The following is a 20,075-nucleotide window of genomic DNA, read 5'->3' on the forward strand; positions in this document are numbered from 1 at the left end:
CTTCCAATCCAGCTCTCTGCTATGGCCTGGGAAAGCAGTGGAAGATGGTCCAAGTCCTTGGGCCCTTGCACCCATGTGGGAGACCCGGAAGATGCTCCTGGCTCCTAGCTTCGGATTGGCGCAGCTCCAGCTGTTGCGGCCATCTGGGGAGTGAACCAGAGGATGGAAGATCTCTCTCTCTGTCTCTCCCTCTTTGTAACTCTGCCCTTCAAATAAATAAAATAAATCTTTAAAAAAAAAAAAAAAAAAAAACAACACCCAATAGTTCAGTTTTCTATAGGTCAGAGTCTGACAAGAAAAGGGTTCTCTGCTCAGGATTTTACAAGAACGTAATCAGTGTCAGCCAGCTGAGTTCTCTGGAGAATCTGGCTCTTTCTCATCATCGGCAGAATTCTGCTTCTCATGGGCATGGCATGGAAGTCCTGGCTTTTCTGCCAGCTTTGGCTTTAGGGCCACGTGCCCCACCTCACTCTCTCTCCTACCCAGTTCTCCTCATGCTTCAAATCTCACGTCCACTTCTGCTGCCAGCTGCAAAAGAACTGACTTCCAGGGGCTTATGCGATTAGGTTAGGTCTAATCACCACCCTATCTTAACACAACCAAGCATGGGGGTGAAATCTATTTTGGTCCTGAGGGTGACTGTGGGAAATCTCAGGGGCCTCTAAGAGTTCTGCCTACCATAGGGTAGTTAACAGTGCAGCCTTTCAGAACACAGCTGTACATCAGAAGAGAATCAGGACAATTAATAGGGTGTAGAGTGTGGTATAGGCTAAGATAATTCTTCAAATCAAGAGAGAAAATATGAATTAACAAACTGGAGACATGTGGAGCATCAGTGTAGGAAAAACATGAATTTTTGTAGCAAAACATATTCCAATTTCATATGGGCTAAAAATTCAAATGTAAGAAAGTAAAATGATAAATATAAGAAAATATGAGTTTCTTATAATCTCGGGTTGAGAAATGCCTTTTTAAGAACACTGGAATAAGAAAGATTACTGATGACATGAAACCAAACATTTCTGAATAGCAAGTCGGAAACTTAAAAATATAAAGGACTACAAAAATTGAACATGAAAATTAGAAAAACATTATTATCCTAAGAATATACAGAGCTCTTAAAAATGAGCAACAGAAACATCCCACAAGAATGATCACAGAACATGAGAAGATATTCACAGGAAAATAAGTGTATACACAAAAGTGGCTAAATTCATTAATACCAGATAAATTACACACTATTTCCACCTAATAGACTGTTGAACAGTAAAACAATTAGCATCGTCCATGACTGCAAGGTTGCCAAGTAGTAACTGCTAATAGGATCTCAAGCTGGTACAGTTTTCTGGATGACAATCTGACAATATATCAAAAGGTAAAACTGTTTATTCCCTTAAATAACTATAATTTCACTTCTAGGACTAGACCAAATTTCTTCCACTTGGAAGTTTTCCACCTAAGCTATCAATAACAATAAAGGGACTTGAAAACCACATCACATTCAGGCCGAGCAATGAATTCATTTACTGAAACAATGGGTGAAAATGTTATAAATATCACATCAGAGGGAAAATGATACCATTTGATACTGTGCGTTTAATTATCCACTTAAACATTATCTGTTCATGCTTGCAACATATAAAGGACTCACTGCTAAATAGTATAGATGGTTTAAGTGTTGTCACAGACCTTAGGGAGCTTATTTGGTCAAGGCAAACATGATCAAGAGACACTCTTCAAAAACAGGAGAACCAGCTTGAGACAATTATGCAGACTGTTAGAGTAGAAAACAACCAATTGAAGCAAGATATTTTGTTTTAGCCCTGTGCAGTATAGAAAACCTTTACGTGGAAGTTAGTATCTGCAGTCTTCGGCATCAGATGCCCCTCAGGCCTCTGCAGGGCTCTCAGCCAGAAGGCCACAACCCTTCCTCAGCTCCCTTGGTCAAAACACTACTCATCCAATCACCAGCCTGAACACTACCCTCTACTTCAACTGGCCAAAGTGGCTCTCTGCCTGTTCCCATGTGAGATTCCCACTTTCTGTATTTAACATTTACACTTAGCTGTGTACCTTACCGACAAAGCGCTTCTGAAGAATATTATGGAGGACTCTTTCACTGGTTTCTTATCAGAAAAGAGGTCCCTACAATTCCAGGCAGGACAAATGGATAGATCTGACTTTTCGGTTACCCACGCTGTGAAAAATCATAGACAAATCTAGTTTCAAGTTCAGCATGTTGCTTCCTTTTTTCTTCAAAGTTGCAAATTATTTTAAAATTACAGATTATTAGCATTAGTACCACTTGAAGCAAAAGTAAAAGTAACATGAGAGTATGGTTATGTTGCTAAGCCACAATTTATTTTTCTGTGAATAGCATAAATTAGATATCTTTGTGTGGTGTGTACACAATAGGGGGAGTTAAATTTGTTTCACTAAAAATAAATTTTCTACATTGTTGAACATGGTTACAATTATAAATTTAAATTTTACAATTCAGAAGAAGCAGTTATTAAGCATATTCAGGTGTGTCACTGTATTAAACCTTGATAACATAACATTTCACAACTCATACTTCCTTTAAAAGCACTGAACATACCAAAACGCCTTCTGTGCAATTTTTAATCTTTTTATAGAAAAAGAAAATGAAAAATAAAGGCTGAAACTTTATTATTTTATTTAAGCCACTATACCAAAACCATTACAATTTCAGCAGTATAAAAACTGAGAAAGTTAACATTCTTTTTTGTATATTCTCAAAATCTGGCATATATTTTATACTGACATCATGCTTCAATTCAAACTAGCCACACTTCAAGGGCTCACCAGTCATATGACTCTCAATTGTACTGAAAGACGTTGGCCTGCACAGTTCCTATGTACATCTGAAGACAATGATGTATACTGTCCACCACTCTCCAGATTCTATATTCTGCAGGTTTAGATAAGGACATACCACCAGCAGAATTTATTCATCATCAGACATTAAACTGTGAGACTCTGTCTGATCCTAGATAAATGGTATCAAAAATGGTTGACACAGGGAATTCATCCACTTCTGGCAAATACTAACAAAGTAACAAGTATACAGTTTTTTTTTTTTCTTCAAGGCACTTAATAACAATTACTAACATTCCATATGTTCCACATTTTCACAGATGTTGCTCCTGCAATGGAAGGTACCACATCTACCTCATTTGCCTTATATCTCTGGGCCGTAATACAACATTCTGCACTTAGTAGATGATCAAATATCTGCTAAATGAATGAACATGGCTGTGTATTATTAGCCTCCATCAGCTTGTCATTTCACTGCTCTGTGTTCTGCAATTAGTTAAGATCTATCCCACGTTATCACAGTGAATGGCTGTTTTCGCTCCTGAACAGTTTCCAGTGGCCTGTCCCAATAATGAAAAGATATTTCCCATAAGTCACAACCACACTGATCCTGTCTCTGTCAATTTCTCCTCCAACACACAACAAGGTCCAAACAGCTAAGGCACAAAAGACAAGCAGAAGCACACTGCCCTTTTCATCAACCTCAGGCTGGGAAAAGGAAAACAACACAACCGCGGCTGGAAGGAAAGAGCTGTGGACAGTCAGCAGTGGTGTGGGTAACACTCTGGAGACTTCAGAAGCCCTGTGGTAAACCTCTCTGAGTCAAACAGCAGAAATACTGTGGAAACCATGACAAAGGAATACCTAAAGCTCACAGATGTCCTGAATTAAAAAAAAAAAAAAAAAAAAAGGCAAAATAAAATGATGTGCAATGACTCAAGGTAATACTTATACCCCCCCCCCCCAAAAGAAAAATTAAAAAACTCCAAACTCAGGTTGTTGTTTATTGATGTGAACAACAGTGTATACTACAGTTCTCTGTCAGTCTTGAGATTCTTAAAACAATTTTATGTAGAATGTAAAGCCTGGAAGAATGTTAAAGTCAGCAGAGATAGCAGCACTTTTCTGTTGTTCTCCATATAATAAAATGGCCTTCAATAATATTGGGATTCCTCAAAGAAATTTATAGCCAATTTTGTAATTTCAGCCCAAAACCACTCCAATTCCAAGGCAAATACTTCCTGTTTTGTAAGCTACTGGTACACATAACCATTTCATGTCATTGGAAACATTCACTCAGCTCTTTTGTATAAATCAATCTTTTAAAAACTGAGTATATTTAAAATTCACTAAAGAAAGTTACTTTTCCCTCTTCTTTTTAGGTGAACATTCCAAAATTGGGGTAAGTTCAGTCTCCTCTCTGTGTTTTCTCTTCTTCTTTTTCTTTTTGTGGTCACTCTGGTAACCACTAGAGTCACTGCCTTGGAAAACAGGGTCCTGGCCCACATCTTCCTGATGCTTCCTCTTCTTGCTCTTCTTCCTCCGTGGCTCCTCCTCCCAGAGGCCATTCGCGCTCTCAGCAGCCTGCAGGTCTGGCTCTTCATTAGGGGTGACGTCTGCAAACTCCACTGGCTCTGGGTTACCACTGTCCACTTCACATGTCTCTGGATCTTTCTTCTTTTTCTTTTTCTTTTTAGCAGGTTTTTCAATGGCTTCTTCAGTGCCAGTTTCTGTGACTTCTTCAGAAACTTCAGAGCACTTGGGTTGTAAACTGTAATTTCACAGTTTAGAAACATTAATTGAGCAAACAGCAAAACTGAAAGAATGAATGAGATCAAGAATACCCCCAAATGCTAAGATTTTCTAAATAAAGAGGAGTAAACAAGGCATATGCTACAGCATCATTTTCAAATTATCCAGTTCACTGAAATGGCAGTTGGTATTGAATGTGAATTCAACAATGTTAAATTTAACAGTAACAAATTTTTTGTTTCTGAAATATTTCTCCTGACTGTTCTTACATACAAAAATGACAAAAATCTTTTGTCAAAACACATCTAAGAAATTTCACTTTGGCTCAGAAAAATCTGGTCACTGAACATTAACACTATTTGCCAAACCACTGACATTTGATTAAAAAAAATACATTTCCAGTATATATCAGAGTTTCTGGTCCACTATTTCAGTCTTTATTTCAAATTTAAAATAACAGTCTGTCATTCTAGTTAGCTTACCTGGAGGCAGTATTACTTCAAAGTTAATTATTTTATATCACTAAAATAAAACAAGGATTTATGAAGTAGCTTTATGCCCAGAGCTGCATAGTTCTATGCAGTAACACTCTCCACAGACAACTATTTAAATTTAAGTGCTTCTAATGATGTGGCTTAAAACATTTTGTTCCTCAGTTACACTGGTGACATTCCATGCACTTAATTGTGAAGCTTCTTTATGGTGTGTATAGCACATTACTAACATTCAGAAATCCCTATTGGACAGCTGTTTCAGAACTTCAGCTCATACTCTGGTTACTCACTAAGGTAAAATCTAGGAAAAACTGTTAACATCTACACTATTTTTCAGATAGTGTCCACTTTCTCCTCCATTATTAACCATGTTCCCATGGAACCAAGCTGAAGATCAGAGTAATTCATATAAGAAATTCAATATAAGGAAATACAGAAATCAAAATATCTACCTGGCACACAGACGACAATAATAAAAACAAATTATCTAGTTCCAATGATGTAAAAATAAAAGTAATCTACATGTTATACAACATGATTGTGCAAATAGTAGTTTCAAGTTCAGAGCTCAACTTCTTTAAAAAAACAAACTAGAAGATATGAATGATATACTTTTACTCAAATACAGACTAGCGAGCAAGACACAGAACTTTGATGCATTGTCATACGGCTTATGATTACCGTTTAATACTGACATTATGATTTAAAAGCATCACTATTCTTATATATGTTTAAAAGCGAGGTTATGAATTCTGAACTAAGTAGAAAAGATTAAGTATCCCGTGATAATAATGTGACGGACTAACCTAGTGACACTCAGTTTTCCCCGAATGCAGAATACTCCAGCAGCATCGGAATCTAAACGAAATACTTCAAACTCCAGTTCATCACCCACGTCTATCTCCAGGGTTTGCCACTGCTCAGAGGACATCTGCTCAGGTTTAGGGATGGACGCATTAAAACACCCGTGCACTAAACAGCCGATGTGACTAGTGGACACTTTATTAACTGTACCCTGGGGAGAAGGGGGAGGAAAGAGCACAACAGAGATTCACAAGATTAAAAGGTGAATCAAGCTTTCTAAGTTCCAAACAGATCTTCAAAAAGAAAACATCAAATTAAAGGTATACATTCAGCACAAAGTTTATCTCAATTAAAACTTACCACATGTCGTAACCCATAAATCGTACTTTGGAAATTTATATTCATTAAATAAAAGTTAAAAAAAAAAAAAAAAAACAAAAACTTACCGCATGTCAAACTATAACATCACCTTAGAACTCTAGAGTTTTCCGACAGTTCAAACTTTAATAAACAAATAACAGGAAGCCAAGTGTCTAACTGGATAAAACACAGATAGTCCCTTCCACAGCCTTCCTTCCCTCTACCAACAAAAGACACCTCTCTCCCCTTGCAGGATTCCCTGGGGAGCAGATTATGTGACAACCACACTGAAAACATGCTCTGATAGGGCTTACACTCTAGGCAGGGAAAGCATACGCTTTTTATAACTGGAATCCATAGTACTTGTCTATAAACAGTCTGAAATTCAGAGATTACAAGTGTACTCTTTAATGATTCAATTCAGAATGATATCAGCAGTCCTATTAGGAGATAGCTTACCATGTATATGAAAATCTAGACCATAACAATTTTGGCTAAATAACAAAAATATTGGAGGCTTTAAAACTAAAATAGAAGTCATGTGCTATAGGATTTTAAACTTAAAGTGAAACTTTCCATAAAACTTAAGTTTTCTATCCTCCCATCCCTAGGAATCAATGTATACAATGTGTATGAATGACAATCCTGAAACATTAAAAAATTCACATTTTCTAGATTATAGAACCATATGTAATACTGCCATGTATGCAAATCTGTATAACATCAGCAACCCTTAAAAAATGTGACAGAATAAAACTCCCCTATTTGTTATGATCAGGGTGTAGTCTCCCCACTGTGGTTTTTGAATAGTCTAGATAAATTAAGGTGTACCCACAGAACGGAGTACTACTCAGCAACAAAAGGAAAAGCACTGCGAAACCACAGAAAGACTGGAGGAAACCGAAGACTACCAAGTGAGAGAACCAAAAAGGCTACATACTGTATGTTCCCAACAACTGGACATTCTGGAAAAGGTAAAACCATGGTGATAGGCAATAGATCAGTGGTGGCCAGAGACTGCGGGAAAGGAAGGGGTGAACAGGTGGAGCACCAAGGTCTAGGGCAGTGCAACTATTCTGTAATGGTAGATACAAGTCATTTTATATTTGTCAAAATCCACAGAAGGCACAGCACAGACAGAACTCTAATGGAAACTGTGGGCCATTAAACCTCAGACTGAAATGTAAATAAAAAATATGCTATCTCAAAAATAAGAAATAAAATACTGTTTAAAAAAAAACCTCTTTTCTAACAATAGGAAAAAAATAAAAAGCCAATATTGCCTCAAAAACTGTAACAAAAAACTGTAACAAATAGATCACACAAACCAAGAGAAGATGATGCTAAGATGATGTGTGTGTGTGTGTGTGTGTGTGTATACTGGGATCCTGTACAAGCTACTTAACCTTTCTGTAAACCTAAAACTGCTTTACAAATACTCTATCCCTTACAAAAACCAATGAGAGGAAAATCTTTTGAATTCCTAAGTTTGGAACAACTGGAAAGTTTATGGACAAGAAAATGGTCTTACCTCACCTAGACACAAGAAATTATTTAAGACTGATCACATACGCAAATTGAAAAACGAAAACCATAAAGCTTCTAGGAGTTCACAGAAGAGTATCTTCACTACTCAGGGGTAGACAAGTTTCTTTAATAAGATCCAGAAAGCAATAACCAAAAAAATGTAAAATGATAAGGTGGACCTCATTAAAATTAAAAGCTCCTCCATCAAATGATACCATTAAAAGTTAACAAATAAGTCACTGACAGGGAGACAATATTCACAATACTTTTATCTGAAAAGGATTTATATCAAGACTATAAAAGGAGGGGTCAATAGCAGGTAAAGCTGTTGCCTACAATGCCAGCACCCAATATGGGTGCCGGTTGAAGTCCCAGCTGCTCCACTTCCGATCCAGTTCCCAGCTAATGGCCTGGGAAAAGCAGCTGAAAACAGCCCAAGTGTTTGGGCCCCTGCCACCCTTGTGGAAGACCCAGATGAAGCTCCTGACTCCTGGCTTTAGCCTGACCCAGCACTGGCTGTAGCAGCCACCCGGGGAGTGAACCAGCACTCTGTGGCTTGGACTTCCAAATAAATAAATATTAAAAAAAAAAAAAATAAATGAAAATGACAATATAAAGAATATTAAAACTCAGTAACGAAAATACAAAAATTCAGTGGAAAATGGGCAAAGTCTTGAAAAGGCATTCCTGTTCAAACATGGAAAACTGCTCATAAGGAAAAGCAACGGGATATTACTATATGCCCACAAATAAAAATAAAAGATTGACAACACCAAATGTTGGCAATCAATACAGTAAACGGAAGTGCTGAATGGGAAATTAGTCTGACAATAATCTTTCATAAAGGTAAAGATAAACTTACCCTGCTACACAGCACTTCCACTACCAGTTTACTGAAGAGAAATAAAAATGTATATTCATTATTGCTTCATTCATAATAGCCCCAGATTGGACATAACCCAAATGTACATCAACAGAGATAGTCAATTTGTCATATATTCATAAAATTGAATACCATGAACAATAAAAATAGGCAAATTACTAACACAGAAAATATCATAGGCAAAACAAAAGCATGTTGACCTAAAGAAGCCAGATTTCAAACATACAATGATTAAATCCATCAATATCAAATTACAGAAAAATAAAACAAATTTATGATCAATGAAGTCAGAACTGTAGTTGTATTAGGGACAATGAGAAGGAAGTGACCAGAAAAGGGCCTGAAGGTCTAAGGAAACAGAATGGGAAATGAACTTGACAAAACCCACTGAACTGCACAATATCTCATTAAAAATCAATAAAAATTAAAAAACATGATTAGTCAAAAGTATTTGAAGACTGGATCTTGCTGTAGGATTGAAAATAAAAAAGGACATGTTTCATTTAATACTTTTGGTACAATTTGGTATAACACCCATATACATGTTTATGTTTGTGACAATATATACAAAGCTGATGGAAGTTACATTTGGGAACTTTTTAAAAAATTTTCTTTATTTATTTTATTTGAAAGGCAGAGTGACAGAGGGAGGAGAAGAGCCAGAGTGAGCTATTTCCCACAGACTGGTTCACTCCCCAAATGTCCACAATTACGATATGAGCCAAGCTGAAGCTAGGAGCCCAGCACTCCATGCAGGTCTTCCACATGGATGTTGGGGCCCAAGCACTTGTACTATTTTCTGCTGCTTTCCCAGCTGCATCAGTAGGAAGCCAGATTGGAAGCAGAACAGCTAGGACTCAGATTGGAGCTTCAACATGGGATACTGGCATCACAGATGGCTACTTAACTGGCTGTACCACAAGGTCAGCCTTAAGTTTGGAAATTTTCAAGTACAAATCTACTTGTAGTCCAGCTGTGAGATCCTGTTCAGCAGGCAAGGGATCCTATTTCTATTTTAAATAAGATTGATAAGTTTTTTTTTTTTAATTACAATTGCTTTATGGTTTTTGTCATAGTGAAATTGGATCTATATTATTATTAACTGTACCAAATATGTTAACTTTTTACCTATAACATCAAGCAATTTCTATAATTTTTAGAGAACATAAAATATGAACATACATGCACATAAGAACCCATATGTACTGCACATTTACAAACGCATGCTCACACATACAACTTGCGGCAGGAGAGAGAGAAAGAGGATAAAGGGATACATTTCAGTAGATTTCACATCACTTCTCCATCTCCAGCTTCTGAGAAACTGGAAGATCTTCCACCCACTGTCTTCATTCCTACAGCAGAGCCTAGCTGCCTTTTTCTGTCTTTCATTCATTTTCACTTGCCTGCAGGCCCTTCCCCGCCAAACCACTGGAACTGTCTTTACCCGCCTAGCCTTACAATCACCTGAACTGTTTTAGATCCACTATAATACTGTCTGAATCCTTATGAATAAAAAATATTTGTGCAAAATAGAGTAATTTTAAAATAGCAATAATACTAATTAATTTTTCCTCCTAAAATCATTGTGGTACTATGCAAAAAATAAACTGGATGGGACAAATATTCTGTGCATGCATGTGCTTTAGAACTTACCTACATGGAATTCTAGAAAGTAACTTTTCTTTTTCCTTTAACAATTTTTATTCACCCACAATAGCAATTTATTTGAGTCTCAAGGTATAACTGCCAAAGTACATAAAGATATAATCACACAAAGAAAGCTAGAAAAGAATGACATACATACCTTAAGCTTTTGCCCTGGTTCAGGACAGAAAATAACAAAATCGGCTTCAATGTTAAGATGAATGTGTCCTTGATCATCATAAATATCTCCCAGTTCACCCACAACTTTGATGTTATCATATGCTATGGGGACCCCTAAAAGGCTGGTTAAAAAAGAGAAGAATATATTTTATCTTCTTTCAAATCAAGCCATTATCACACTAATTAGATATTCTAAGAGTCCAAAAAGCACACAGTTCTAACAATTTCCTCCCATATCCAGAACAATAGTCCACAGTCTGTAACAACTTTAGTAGTCCCATTTCCCTATGGGTTCCAAAGCAGAAGTTAAAAATATTATTTAGGCTTAAAGTGACTATTTGAAATCAAGCACTCAGAAACAAAATGCCCAATTATGCATGAGCAATAAATTGATCCTTCTTCCTTACCTGCTACCTATTTGAATTCTAGTCATGCTAGAAAGAGAATAATGAGACTTGGCAAGGAAAATGTCAGTGTATTTTTGTATGAGTGAATCACCAGCAATTTTGCTATTATCCACCATTACTGAATTTCTGTTCTTCATGGCATACACCAAGGGAAGCATCAGGGTTAAAGCTGAAGCTCCTGAGCATTAAAGCCAATGATTTAATAGAGAAAAATCCCAAAGTGCAACTTTTGCTGGTAAATGAAAATGTTAAGAAACAGAACGAAATCATTTATTGAGAACCGACTCTGACACGTTAGATTGATCTAGAAGTTTGATAGACAGGATTAGGGGGTAACTATTATTTTAAAATGTCACTTTCCAGGAGCCAGCGGGTAAAGCCACTGCCTACAACACTGGCATACTATAAGGGCACTGTTTCGAGCCTCAGTTGCTCCACTTCCAATTCAGCTCCCTGCTAATGGCCTGGAAAAGCAGCAGAAGACGGATCAAGTGCTTGAGCCCCTGTACCCATGTGGGAAACCCAGAAAGAAGCTCCTGGCTCTTGGTTTCCATTTGGCCCAGCCCTGGCCATTGCAGCTATTTGGGGTGTGAACCAGTGGATGGAACACTTCTCTCTATGTCTCTTCTTCTCCCTCTCTCTGTAACTCTTTCAAATAAATAATTAAAAAAAAAAAAAAACTTCTCAGTTCTTAATGAATTGTAACTACTAAGTAGAAAAACCTTAAGTTTTCACTACCACATCCACAATTACTGTAAAAAAAAACTTCCCCAATTCCTTGGCAAAGCTAAATCACTCCGCCACTCCTATGGAACCTTATGTCCAACTTTATCATATTCATCTAATTTTACTGAATTATCTGCATACATGTTTGGTCTCCACACATGACTGCAATGCCCGTGACCACAGAGAACACTTTTTGTTGTTGTTGTACTCAGTTACCTGGCTAGCATGGCTCATACAGAAAAAGAGAAAAAGAATGTTCCTAATAGATTTTGTTTTAGTGAAACAGCAAGGAGTCACAGAAAAAAAACTTACACACACACTCACTTTGTGGTATCATCTGTTGCCTGTATCTATCAACACGACACTAAAGGCTGGGAAACACTGTTTTGTGTGGCCCTTTACCAAGAATAAATAAACTATTTCAAATCACCATTGGTGACTGGAGCTATTAAATGCATGATCTCAGCTGCTATCCAAAATATCCACATCAATCCACATGTGTAACTGCACGATTCTTAGGCATCGAAGTTTTCAGTCTTCCAAAGGAGTTATGCTTGAGCATCATCAAGTTGAAACACATCTTACTGTATTGCAATAGAACACAATATAGGGGTTTTGTTTTTTACTGTAAAGGTAGGTGATACTTCTTTAAGTTTCATGTCAGCACAGTGAAGAGTGTTTTCACAATACTAAAGATGTCAATGCAAAATATTCCTTATAGAAAGGAGATACTGGGTCCTGCATGGTTCAGAACCACTGGTTAGGGAATGGAACCACAGTGCAGAAGGCCAAAAGGATTTGTAGAAATTCAGCAAATCTTTGGGAAAGCAATGCACATCATGTAACTAACCAAAAGCCTTCAAAAATGCAAAGACAGATACTCCAACACTGTATAAATGTTCCTATTTTACTTTTGTTTTTCAGAAACAATCCTACATCAGTGGCGGGGCAAGGTGGTAACTTCACTTGAGATACTTAGGGAACAATTAGATCAAGTTTAAGGATGCTTCAATTGTACCCTTGAGTCTCTGGAACTTCTAGAATGGAATGGAACATATTTGCCATCTTCAAATAACTCAAAAGAGTTATTTGGAGTTTACTGGAACAGAGATTGTTTTCTCTCCCCGAGTGGTCTCTCAAAAGCACACCTTAATCCAAACTGACAATATGATTCTAGAAAACTACTTACTTTCTCTAAGAAGACAGTCTAAAGTTGAAATGAGATACCTTTTTAAAAATTTTGTCAATGGGAAAGAAGGTAGACAGTCTGTTAAATAGGAGATGCCACTGAAACGACTTACATACTGTCATGAGAGCCATTTGAAATTCTTCTGTTTTTCCCAGTATTTAAACGGGGAGAAGCAAGCCCTACTGATTCTTCAGAATGACTCAAAAATCTGGAAACATAAACAACTACACAAGATAAATTCTCAATATTGTAATTCTTAATCTGATCAACATGTTGTCCCTAACGAAGGACAATGCATGTTCAACATGTGGGGCACTGAATCTACACTCAATAAACCGAGTCTCCAGCATGTCCCACAAGTAACAGCAGAAGGCAGGGTCCGGATCTGTTCAGACCACCCTGCTCAACCTGGCTGTAAAGTCCAATTCAGTCATTTAAATGGTCATTTACTCAGTACCCCGTAATTCCGGACTAATGGCTCCTACTGGGCCCACTCGGAGCGACTTACCCCACCGCCTCAATCGGGGGAGATAATTGGCTACAGAAAGCAGCAACGCAGCTGCCTGTTCCCAGATTTTAAGACTATCTGTACATCCTTATCTCTCTCAAATCCACGCTCTCCAATCATCTGTCTCTTGGACAATTTAACTTGTCTGCTCTCTCATTCTATTTCACCTTCCTCTGATGCTACCAAGTGCATTATGTCCCACTGTGGCTATCTATCAAGAGTGTGCCAAGTCTCGGAGCTGGAGGGTACTCAGAACATGCAGCATTCGCACTACTAGCGCATACTCATTCACATCTACCACCCATCTGCGCATGCCACTCTTTGCCTAGGATTCTAGAATCTCAAAGCACCCTCTTCCGTGAAGCTCTTGTCAAACATCCCAAGATCCAACTCACTGTCCCTTGTCTAACTCTCAGCCTAACTCCATTTCGATTTCAATCAGATTTTTCATAAACTCGCTAGGTGTACTGGCTGACACGATATCCCTGCGACAGTTTAAAGCTCCTTTAATTTCTGGCTGTTTTTATATCTCAAGTCCCCACGTGCGGGGTCTGGGATCCCTTGAGGAAGCGGTGCATGCTCTAGATGACGTCTAAATCCCGGTATTTCTGCAGGCTCCCAGAATTCCTTAAGGACAACCACAGGTCCCCAGGGAATCCATCCACCCTGGTTGTGGAGACCCTCTTTGGAGCCAAACCAGTTCACGGCAATATTTGAGGCACCACGCCCCCTCCCAGTAATTCTGAGTTTTCAAGCGACTTTTTAATACCGTAATTTAAATGCATTAGAAGGCCCCCCCCGACACACACACTCCGAAAAGCAACAGGCTCACCAGTTAAAACGAAACAGACTATTTTCTCTTAAAAACAAAATAAATGGCAATTCCCTCGCGCTCATTGGAACCCCGAAAAGACAACTCCGGGTGATTCCCGGGGCCGGAACGACACCCGCACACCTCGCAAGATCGAACTGCTGTGCCCCTGCTACCGGCGCAATCTTCCACGGAAGCGGGAGATGTGGAAGCGCCGCACGCCGAATCTTCACCGCAAACGCAAAGGCATACCCGGAAGCGGACAAATGCAACGCTCAACGCCACACAGGCCCAGGCTACACGGGGTCTCCGGACCCCTGGTCTACTCCGGAGCCAGCGTCCCAGCTCCTCGCCTGCGAAAGGGGAGCCGCGCTGGAAGCGGCCCCGGCCTTGAGGGGCAGACGGCGGACCTGGAAGCCATCGCGACCCGCACCTCTCCGAGTAACGCAGGAGCTCCGCGTCGAGCTGCTCGCGGATGCCGGTGCGCTTCCTGTTCAGGTACCGGGGCGACAGTGCGATGTGCCTGCGGTGCGGCCCGGCCACCAAGCAGGAGTAGCGGCTGTTCACCAGCTCACAAGCCGCAGCGTAGGTGGGCAGCTCCAGGCAAGGCACGGCGCCCGCCGGTGCCACCGCCTGGCCCTCAGAGGCCGCTTTCGGCCGTGGGGCCTCCGAGCAACCCGCAGCCATGCGTCTTGTCAAGCTTCCCTCGGCGCGCACCAGTGACGCAACGCGGCCGCGTCGTGCCTGTCTCCGGGGCTACGTCATCGGCCGGCTGCCACGCCCCTGGGGGGGTGCCTGTCTTTCCCCTGCCTACACAGATGTGGCCAGCAGGGGGCAGTCTGTTCTTCTCTGTTCTAGGGCTCGGGGAACTGGGAGCCCTGGTACACATGGAGCATGCGCGAAGCCTTGTCCCATGCTGTGGGAGAGCACTAAATGAAAAGTAAACGTGGATGGCATTTTATGCGGTCTGAAGCCACGTCCACCATCTGTCCGGGTCGGCTTCCCTCCTCACGCTTCCCACGAGGAGCAGCGAGGTCTTTTGAGCGACGTGACCGTGGCGTGCCCTATGCACAGCCCTATGCAGGCACGGCGCTCACAGACCCCTTAATGTGGCTTCCATTCCTTGCAAGCAAATCGCCCGTGGAGCAGTGTAAATGTGAGAGTTGCTGATAGAAACCCTGGTGGTTGCAAAGCAATATGTTCCGGCACTCGGATTTGTATAGGACTTAAGCTCATTTATATCTTGCAGGTACATTGATGAGTGCGAATGATTTCAATGTCTGCATGGTTTTATATAGAAAAAGAACAATCAGAAACTGGTTCGGAGTATTTTGATTGTTGCAAGAAGTCCTTTATTTCTAGACCCAGCCAGGTGAAGTCACGCAGTTTGGGTCCTTGCTGTGGCTCTGCCACCTGCTAGATTTGTATTTTTTGGGCAAATGTCTTCCTTCTTAACGCGGAGATGATCAGATTCGTGTTTTATACTGTAGAGTTAGATGGCATTTTTAACTCTGCATAATTATTTCCATACAAAATTATTTCATGTACATGCCATGTAAAAATGCCATTTTTGCTGCATAATGAGCTATCCCCCCAAATGCCGTGGATTTAAGTAGCAATCATCAGTTTGACCCATAGTTCTGTCAGTACAGATTTAGGTGGGGCTTTGGTGTTCCAATGTGACTCCACTTGTCTTGCGCCGTTAGCACCCAGCAGATAGTCCCCCAGGACCCTGGACCATGGGGCTTCCCTCTCGTGGGCTGCAAGGACTTCCAGCAGCCCCTCTCCGTTTCTCGGGTCACTCCCGCAAGCAGGGCTGCTTTAGCTAATTTATGAATCGGAGACGTAATCACAGCCATTGATGGGGAAAATACCAGCAGTATGACACATTTGGAAGCTCAGAACAAAATCAAGGGCTGCACGGACAACATTACTCTCACCATAGCAAGATCTGAACAGAAAATTTGGTCTCCTCTGGTGACGGAAGAGGGGAAACGTCACCCGTACAAGATGAATTTAGCCTCAGAACCCCAGGAGGTCCTGCACTTAGGAAGCGTGCACAACCGAAGCGCCATGCCCAAACTTTACCGCCTCCCTGCTTTGGTCACTGCCTCCAGAGTCATCACGAACCAGTACAACAACCCAGTCGGCCTCTACTCTTCGGAAAACATCTGCGCCTTCCATAGTGCCTTGTAGGCAGGGAAGGCTACCAGCGGAGAGCAGGCCAACAGCAGACCCTTAGAACATTCACAGCTTCCAGGCGGCCGCGTCATCGACAAGGAATCTGAAGTTTACAAGATGCTGCAGGAAAAAGCAGGAGTTGAATGAGCCCCTGAAGCAGTCCACATCATTCTGGGTCCTGCAGGAAATCCTGGAGTCCGAGGAGAAAGGGGATCCCAACAAGCCCTCTGGATTCAGAAGCGTTAGAGCTCCTGCCACCGAAGTAGCGGCATCGATTGGAAATGCTGCTCAGAAATTGCCCATGTGTGACAAATGTGCACTGGCATTGTAGGCGTGTTTGTGAAGCTGCAAGACCGTCACCGCCACCCCTGAGTGTTATGTGTGCTGCAACTGTGGCACCAACCTGAAACAGAAGGGCCCCTTCCTTGTGGAGGATCAAATCTACTGTGAAAAGCACACCCGGGAGCGGGTCACGCCACCTGAGGGCTAGAACGTGGTCACTGTATTTCCCAAGTGATGCAGCTAGGTGCACTTCCTTGGCCAGTCCTGTTCTCAGTGTTCTGGCCATCATCTCTTGTACTCCCCTCAAGGTTCTGTGCTGACCTTGCTTGTACCCATGCTGTTAGAGGTCGAGTGCCCCCACCCTGGCTCACACTGCCCATGTGATGACTGCTTTATAAGTAATGGGAAATTATTTTATGGTGTCTCCTGCCAGCATCATTGTCTACCATACCTCTCTTCTGCTCTGCTGCAAATGGACATCAGCCTAATTTGAATGACATTGAATTTAATATTGATTAAATTTCATTTTTACTTGTAAAAATGCAGGCTGAGTGAGCTTGCAGCTGTCTGGGTTTCTGAGAGAGAAAGAGAGAGGTGCATGGGACCTCTTGCCATCTGTGGATCTCACACAAGGTCAGTACAAAGCAAGGAGCACATATGATCTCTTGCAGGTTGCCTCTGCCTAAGAAGTTTCTCTTATGGACCAGGTGTGCGTTGGACGTTGCTAACCACATTCTCTCCACTTTCCCATAGAGAGCAATATTAATGTTGTCAGGTAGGGTAGACATTACTCCTCTTTAGCTGATTTTATCAAAATGGTGTGAGGGATTGTCATCAACATCATCATCATTACTAAACTTAATTACAAACCTGCCAGGCACTGTGCTAAGTGCCTCATGCAAATCACCAACACACAGTGTTTATGAACTTGCTACAATTATTATGTATATTCAGAGAGGTAGAGACTGGATTTTAGAGAATATTTTTTAAAAATCAGACCCATGATTGTAGCTGTCCTGTTTGTATTGTTAAAAGTCTTATGTCCAGGGCCTGCCACTTAATGTTTAAATGGATGTATATTCGAAAGGCAGAGTGACAGGATTAGATTGAGGTAGAAAGAGAGAGAGAGAAAGAGAGAGACAGAGTCAGAGAGGTCTTCAATCTGCTGCTTTGCTCCCCAAGAGTAGAAGTCTAGGCCAGGCCAAACCCAGGAGTCAGGGACTCCACCCTGGTTCTCCCACATGGGTGGTAAGAACCCCAAATTCTTGAGCCATCATCTGCTACCCCTCCCTCCATGCTTTAGTACAAAGCTGGATCAGAAGCGTGCAATAACCACAAGTAGAACCAAGCACCCTGATAAGGGCTGCGGAAGTCTTAGGCTATGGCTTAACCTGCTTTGCCACAATGCACACTCCAACCACTTATTTCTTGAATGAATGAATGGTCAAGTTTTGATCAGTCCAATAATCTAGCCCAAGTGTGACTCACCCTGCAACCTACAGTTTGAGTCACTCGATTACATCCTCACTTTCCCTATACACATGGCCAAAGGAATAATGAAAAACAAAGAAAGAAGTTGTTAGAAGTACGGAAAATGGATAGTTTACTTAGCCCTTCCCAAAAATGTTAAGGGGCTACACAGACGAACCTGGTAAGTGAGATCATTTTAACAGGTTTGGGAAGGTTCCAACAAGCGCTCACTGTAGCCAAAGCATGTGGGCTGGCAGTTTTGCAAAAGAACATCTCGACCAGGACAGCTGGTAGGAGTCACAGAGTCAGTCCATCTGGGTGCAGATCCTGGCTGTGTTGTGGGGGGCAACTTGCTTAGAGTTTTCAAAGCCCAACTTCCTGATTGTTCATTTAGAGGTATGACGATGTGAAGTTAGAGGTGATGTTTGTATGAGACTAAGCAGAGCGGCTGCCCTGTATTAAGTACTCAATAAAATATAGTTCTGAGCCCATCGGCAATGTGTTAGGCATAATATCTTGATGTATCCCAATTAACGCTGTAAGTCTGATCTTGAAACCAGGAGGCGTTCTTGATTGACAAGGTAGAACTTGAATGAATACCAAGTAGAACCCAAATATCAGAGAAAAATTGGATGAGATTATGAATAAACGTGGAAGACACGTTGACTCCAGACCCCTGGGGTTTATTGCTTTGGCTTTGTGAAGGTTATTAGCATTATTAGTTTCAGATATTCCACACTGTACTGCAAATGATAAGCATATATGTATGCCTGTGATTCAAATTAAAGATTTTGCACAGCATCCACTTAAACTATTTTATGGGTAGAGTCACTATAGAGACAAAATATGTATACTAAAGTTCGTATCTGCAGTTTCAGTTGTCATTAGTAAGAATTAAAATATTTCAGTACAACCTGGTTGCTTGCACTCAGTGTGATTAGTTTAGGAAACCATTTTCTTTCAGTTGTCCATTAAACTATAACATATAGTGCCTGTATGAAAACAAATAACATTTGCCTAATGGGCTTTGGAACAAAAGAAACAAAAAAATCAGATTGCAACCTGTTATCAACCAGTTATGGGTTGATGCCCAGCCCTTGTAATTCACATGTATGTCAGCAGATGGCAAACATGAGCTTTAGATGTGCAAAGTTTACAGAATGGCAAAAATCGTGGTATTACCTATTCACTGTTTTTCTTACAGTATTTCTGCCCAAAAAAGGACTTAGGATCATTTTTTATCTCTAAAAGTTCCTCCTGTTTGTTATTTTGTTTACACATAACTAATGGACACTGGGCCTAGGGACAATGAAGAAAAAATAAGATTATATTTTATTACAGATATTGAAAGCAATGCATTTTACATTTTGAAAGCTATAGATTTTACTACATTTTACACGGAAATAAATAATTCTGGAGCCAGAGTTATGGTGAGTGGGTTAAGCTGCTTCTTGGCAATACTGGAATCCCATACCTGAGCACAGTTTCCAGTCCGGACTGCCTTCTTATTCACATTTCTGCTAATGCACCTAAGACAGCACATGACAGCCCAAGTACTTGAGTCTCTGATACCCATGGAGGAGGTTTGGATGGAATTCCTGGTTCCTGGCTTCCATATGGCCCAGCTCTGGCTGTAGCAGCCCTTTGGGGAATGAACCGGCAGACGAGAGAATTCTCTCTGTGTCTCTCCCTCTCTCTGTCACTCTGCCTTTCAAATAAATCATTAAGTCCTTACAAAAAAAAAAAGTGAAATGATGAAATGCATCTGACAGAAAGTTAAGATACGATCTTTTAATAAGATTATGTGTTATCGGAAACCCTCCAAGTTACACAGCAACACATTAACTGGGAACTGGATAGAAATGGAAATTTCAAGGCCCTGCCTCAGGCTCACTCCATCGGGAGACAGAGCGCAGAAATCTGACCAAGCGCTGCTACATATTGCAATGCCTGCTGTCGTGTGAGATCCACTGGCTCCAAGGGGACTTGAAATATAGGGTGGGAAAGCTCTGAGTT

At 40.7% G+C, this 20,075-nt stretch overlaps 1 protein-coding gene and 1 pseudogene across 3 annotated transcripts; one reads left to right on the plus strand and one right to left on the minus strand.

Annotated features, from left to right (window-relative positions):
• Positions 1 to 2,339: 2,339 nt before the first annotated feature.
• POLR1F (RNA polymerase I subunit F) lies at positions 2,340 to 14,917 on the minus strand. 3 transcript variants are annotated; one of them, XM_051852791.3, is made up of 4 exons: positions 14,560 to 14,917; positions 10,466 to 10,607; positions 5,891 to 6,099; positions 2,340 to 4,609 (listed from the first exon to the last, which is right to left on the minus strand). In XM_051852791.3, exons 1-4 carry the CDS (start codon positions 14,811 to 14,813, stop codon positions 4,198 to 4,200), a joined length of 1,017 nt encoding a protein of 338 aa, XP_051708751.1. In that variant the 5' UTR covers positions 14,814 to 14,917; the 3' UTR covers positions 2,340 to 4,197. The 3 variants fall into 3 exon arrangements, with proteins under 3 accessions (XP_051708751.1, XP_089171466.1, XP_089171467.1); XM_089315340.1 differs by having other exon boundaries at positions 14,537 to 14,889; XM_089315341.1 differs by having other exon boundaries at positions 14,379 to 14,845.
• Positions 14,812 to 16,956, plus strand: LOC100346541 (PDZ and LIM domain protein 1 pseudogene; annotated as a pseudogene).
• Positions 16,957 to 20,075: the final 3,119 nt, after the last annotated feature.

Source organism: Oryctolagus cuniculus, chromosome 16 (assembly GCF_051225735.1).
Source record: "Oryctolagus cuniculus isolate XC-2025 breed Fujian yellow rabbit chromosome 16, ASM5122573v1, whole genome shotgun sequence".
Classification (NCBI taxonomy): Eukaryota; Metazoa; Chordata; class Mammalia; order Lagomorpha; family Leporidae; genus Oryctolagus; species Oryctolagus cuniculus.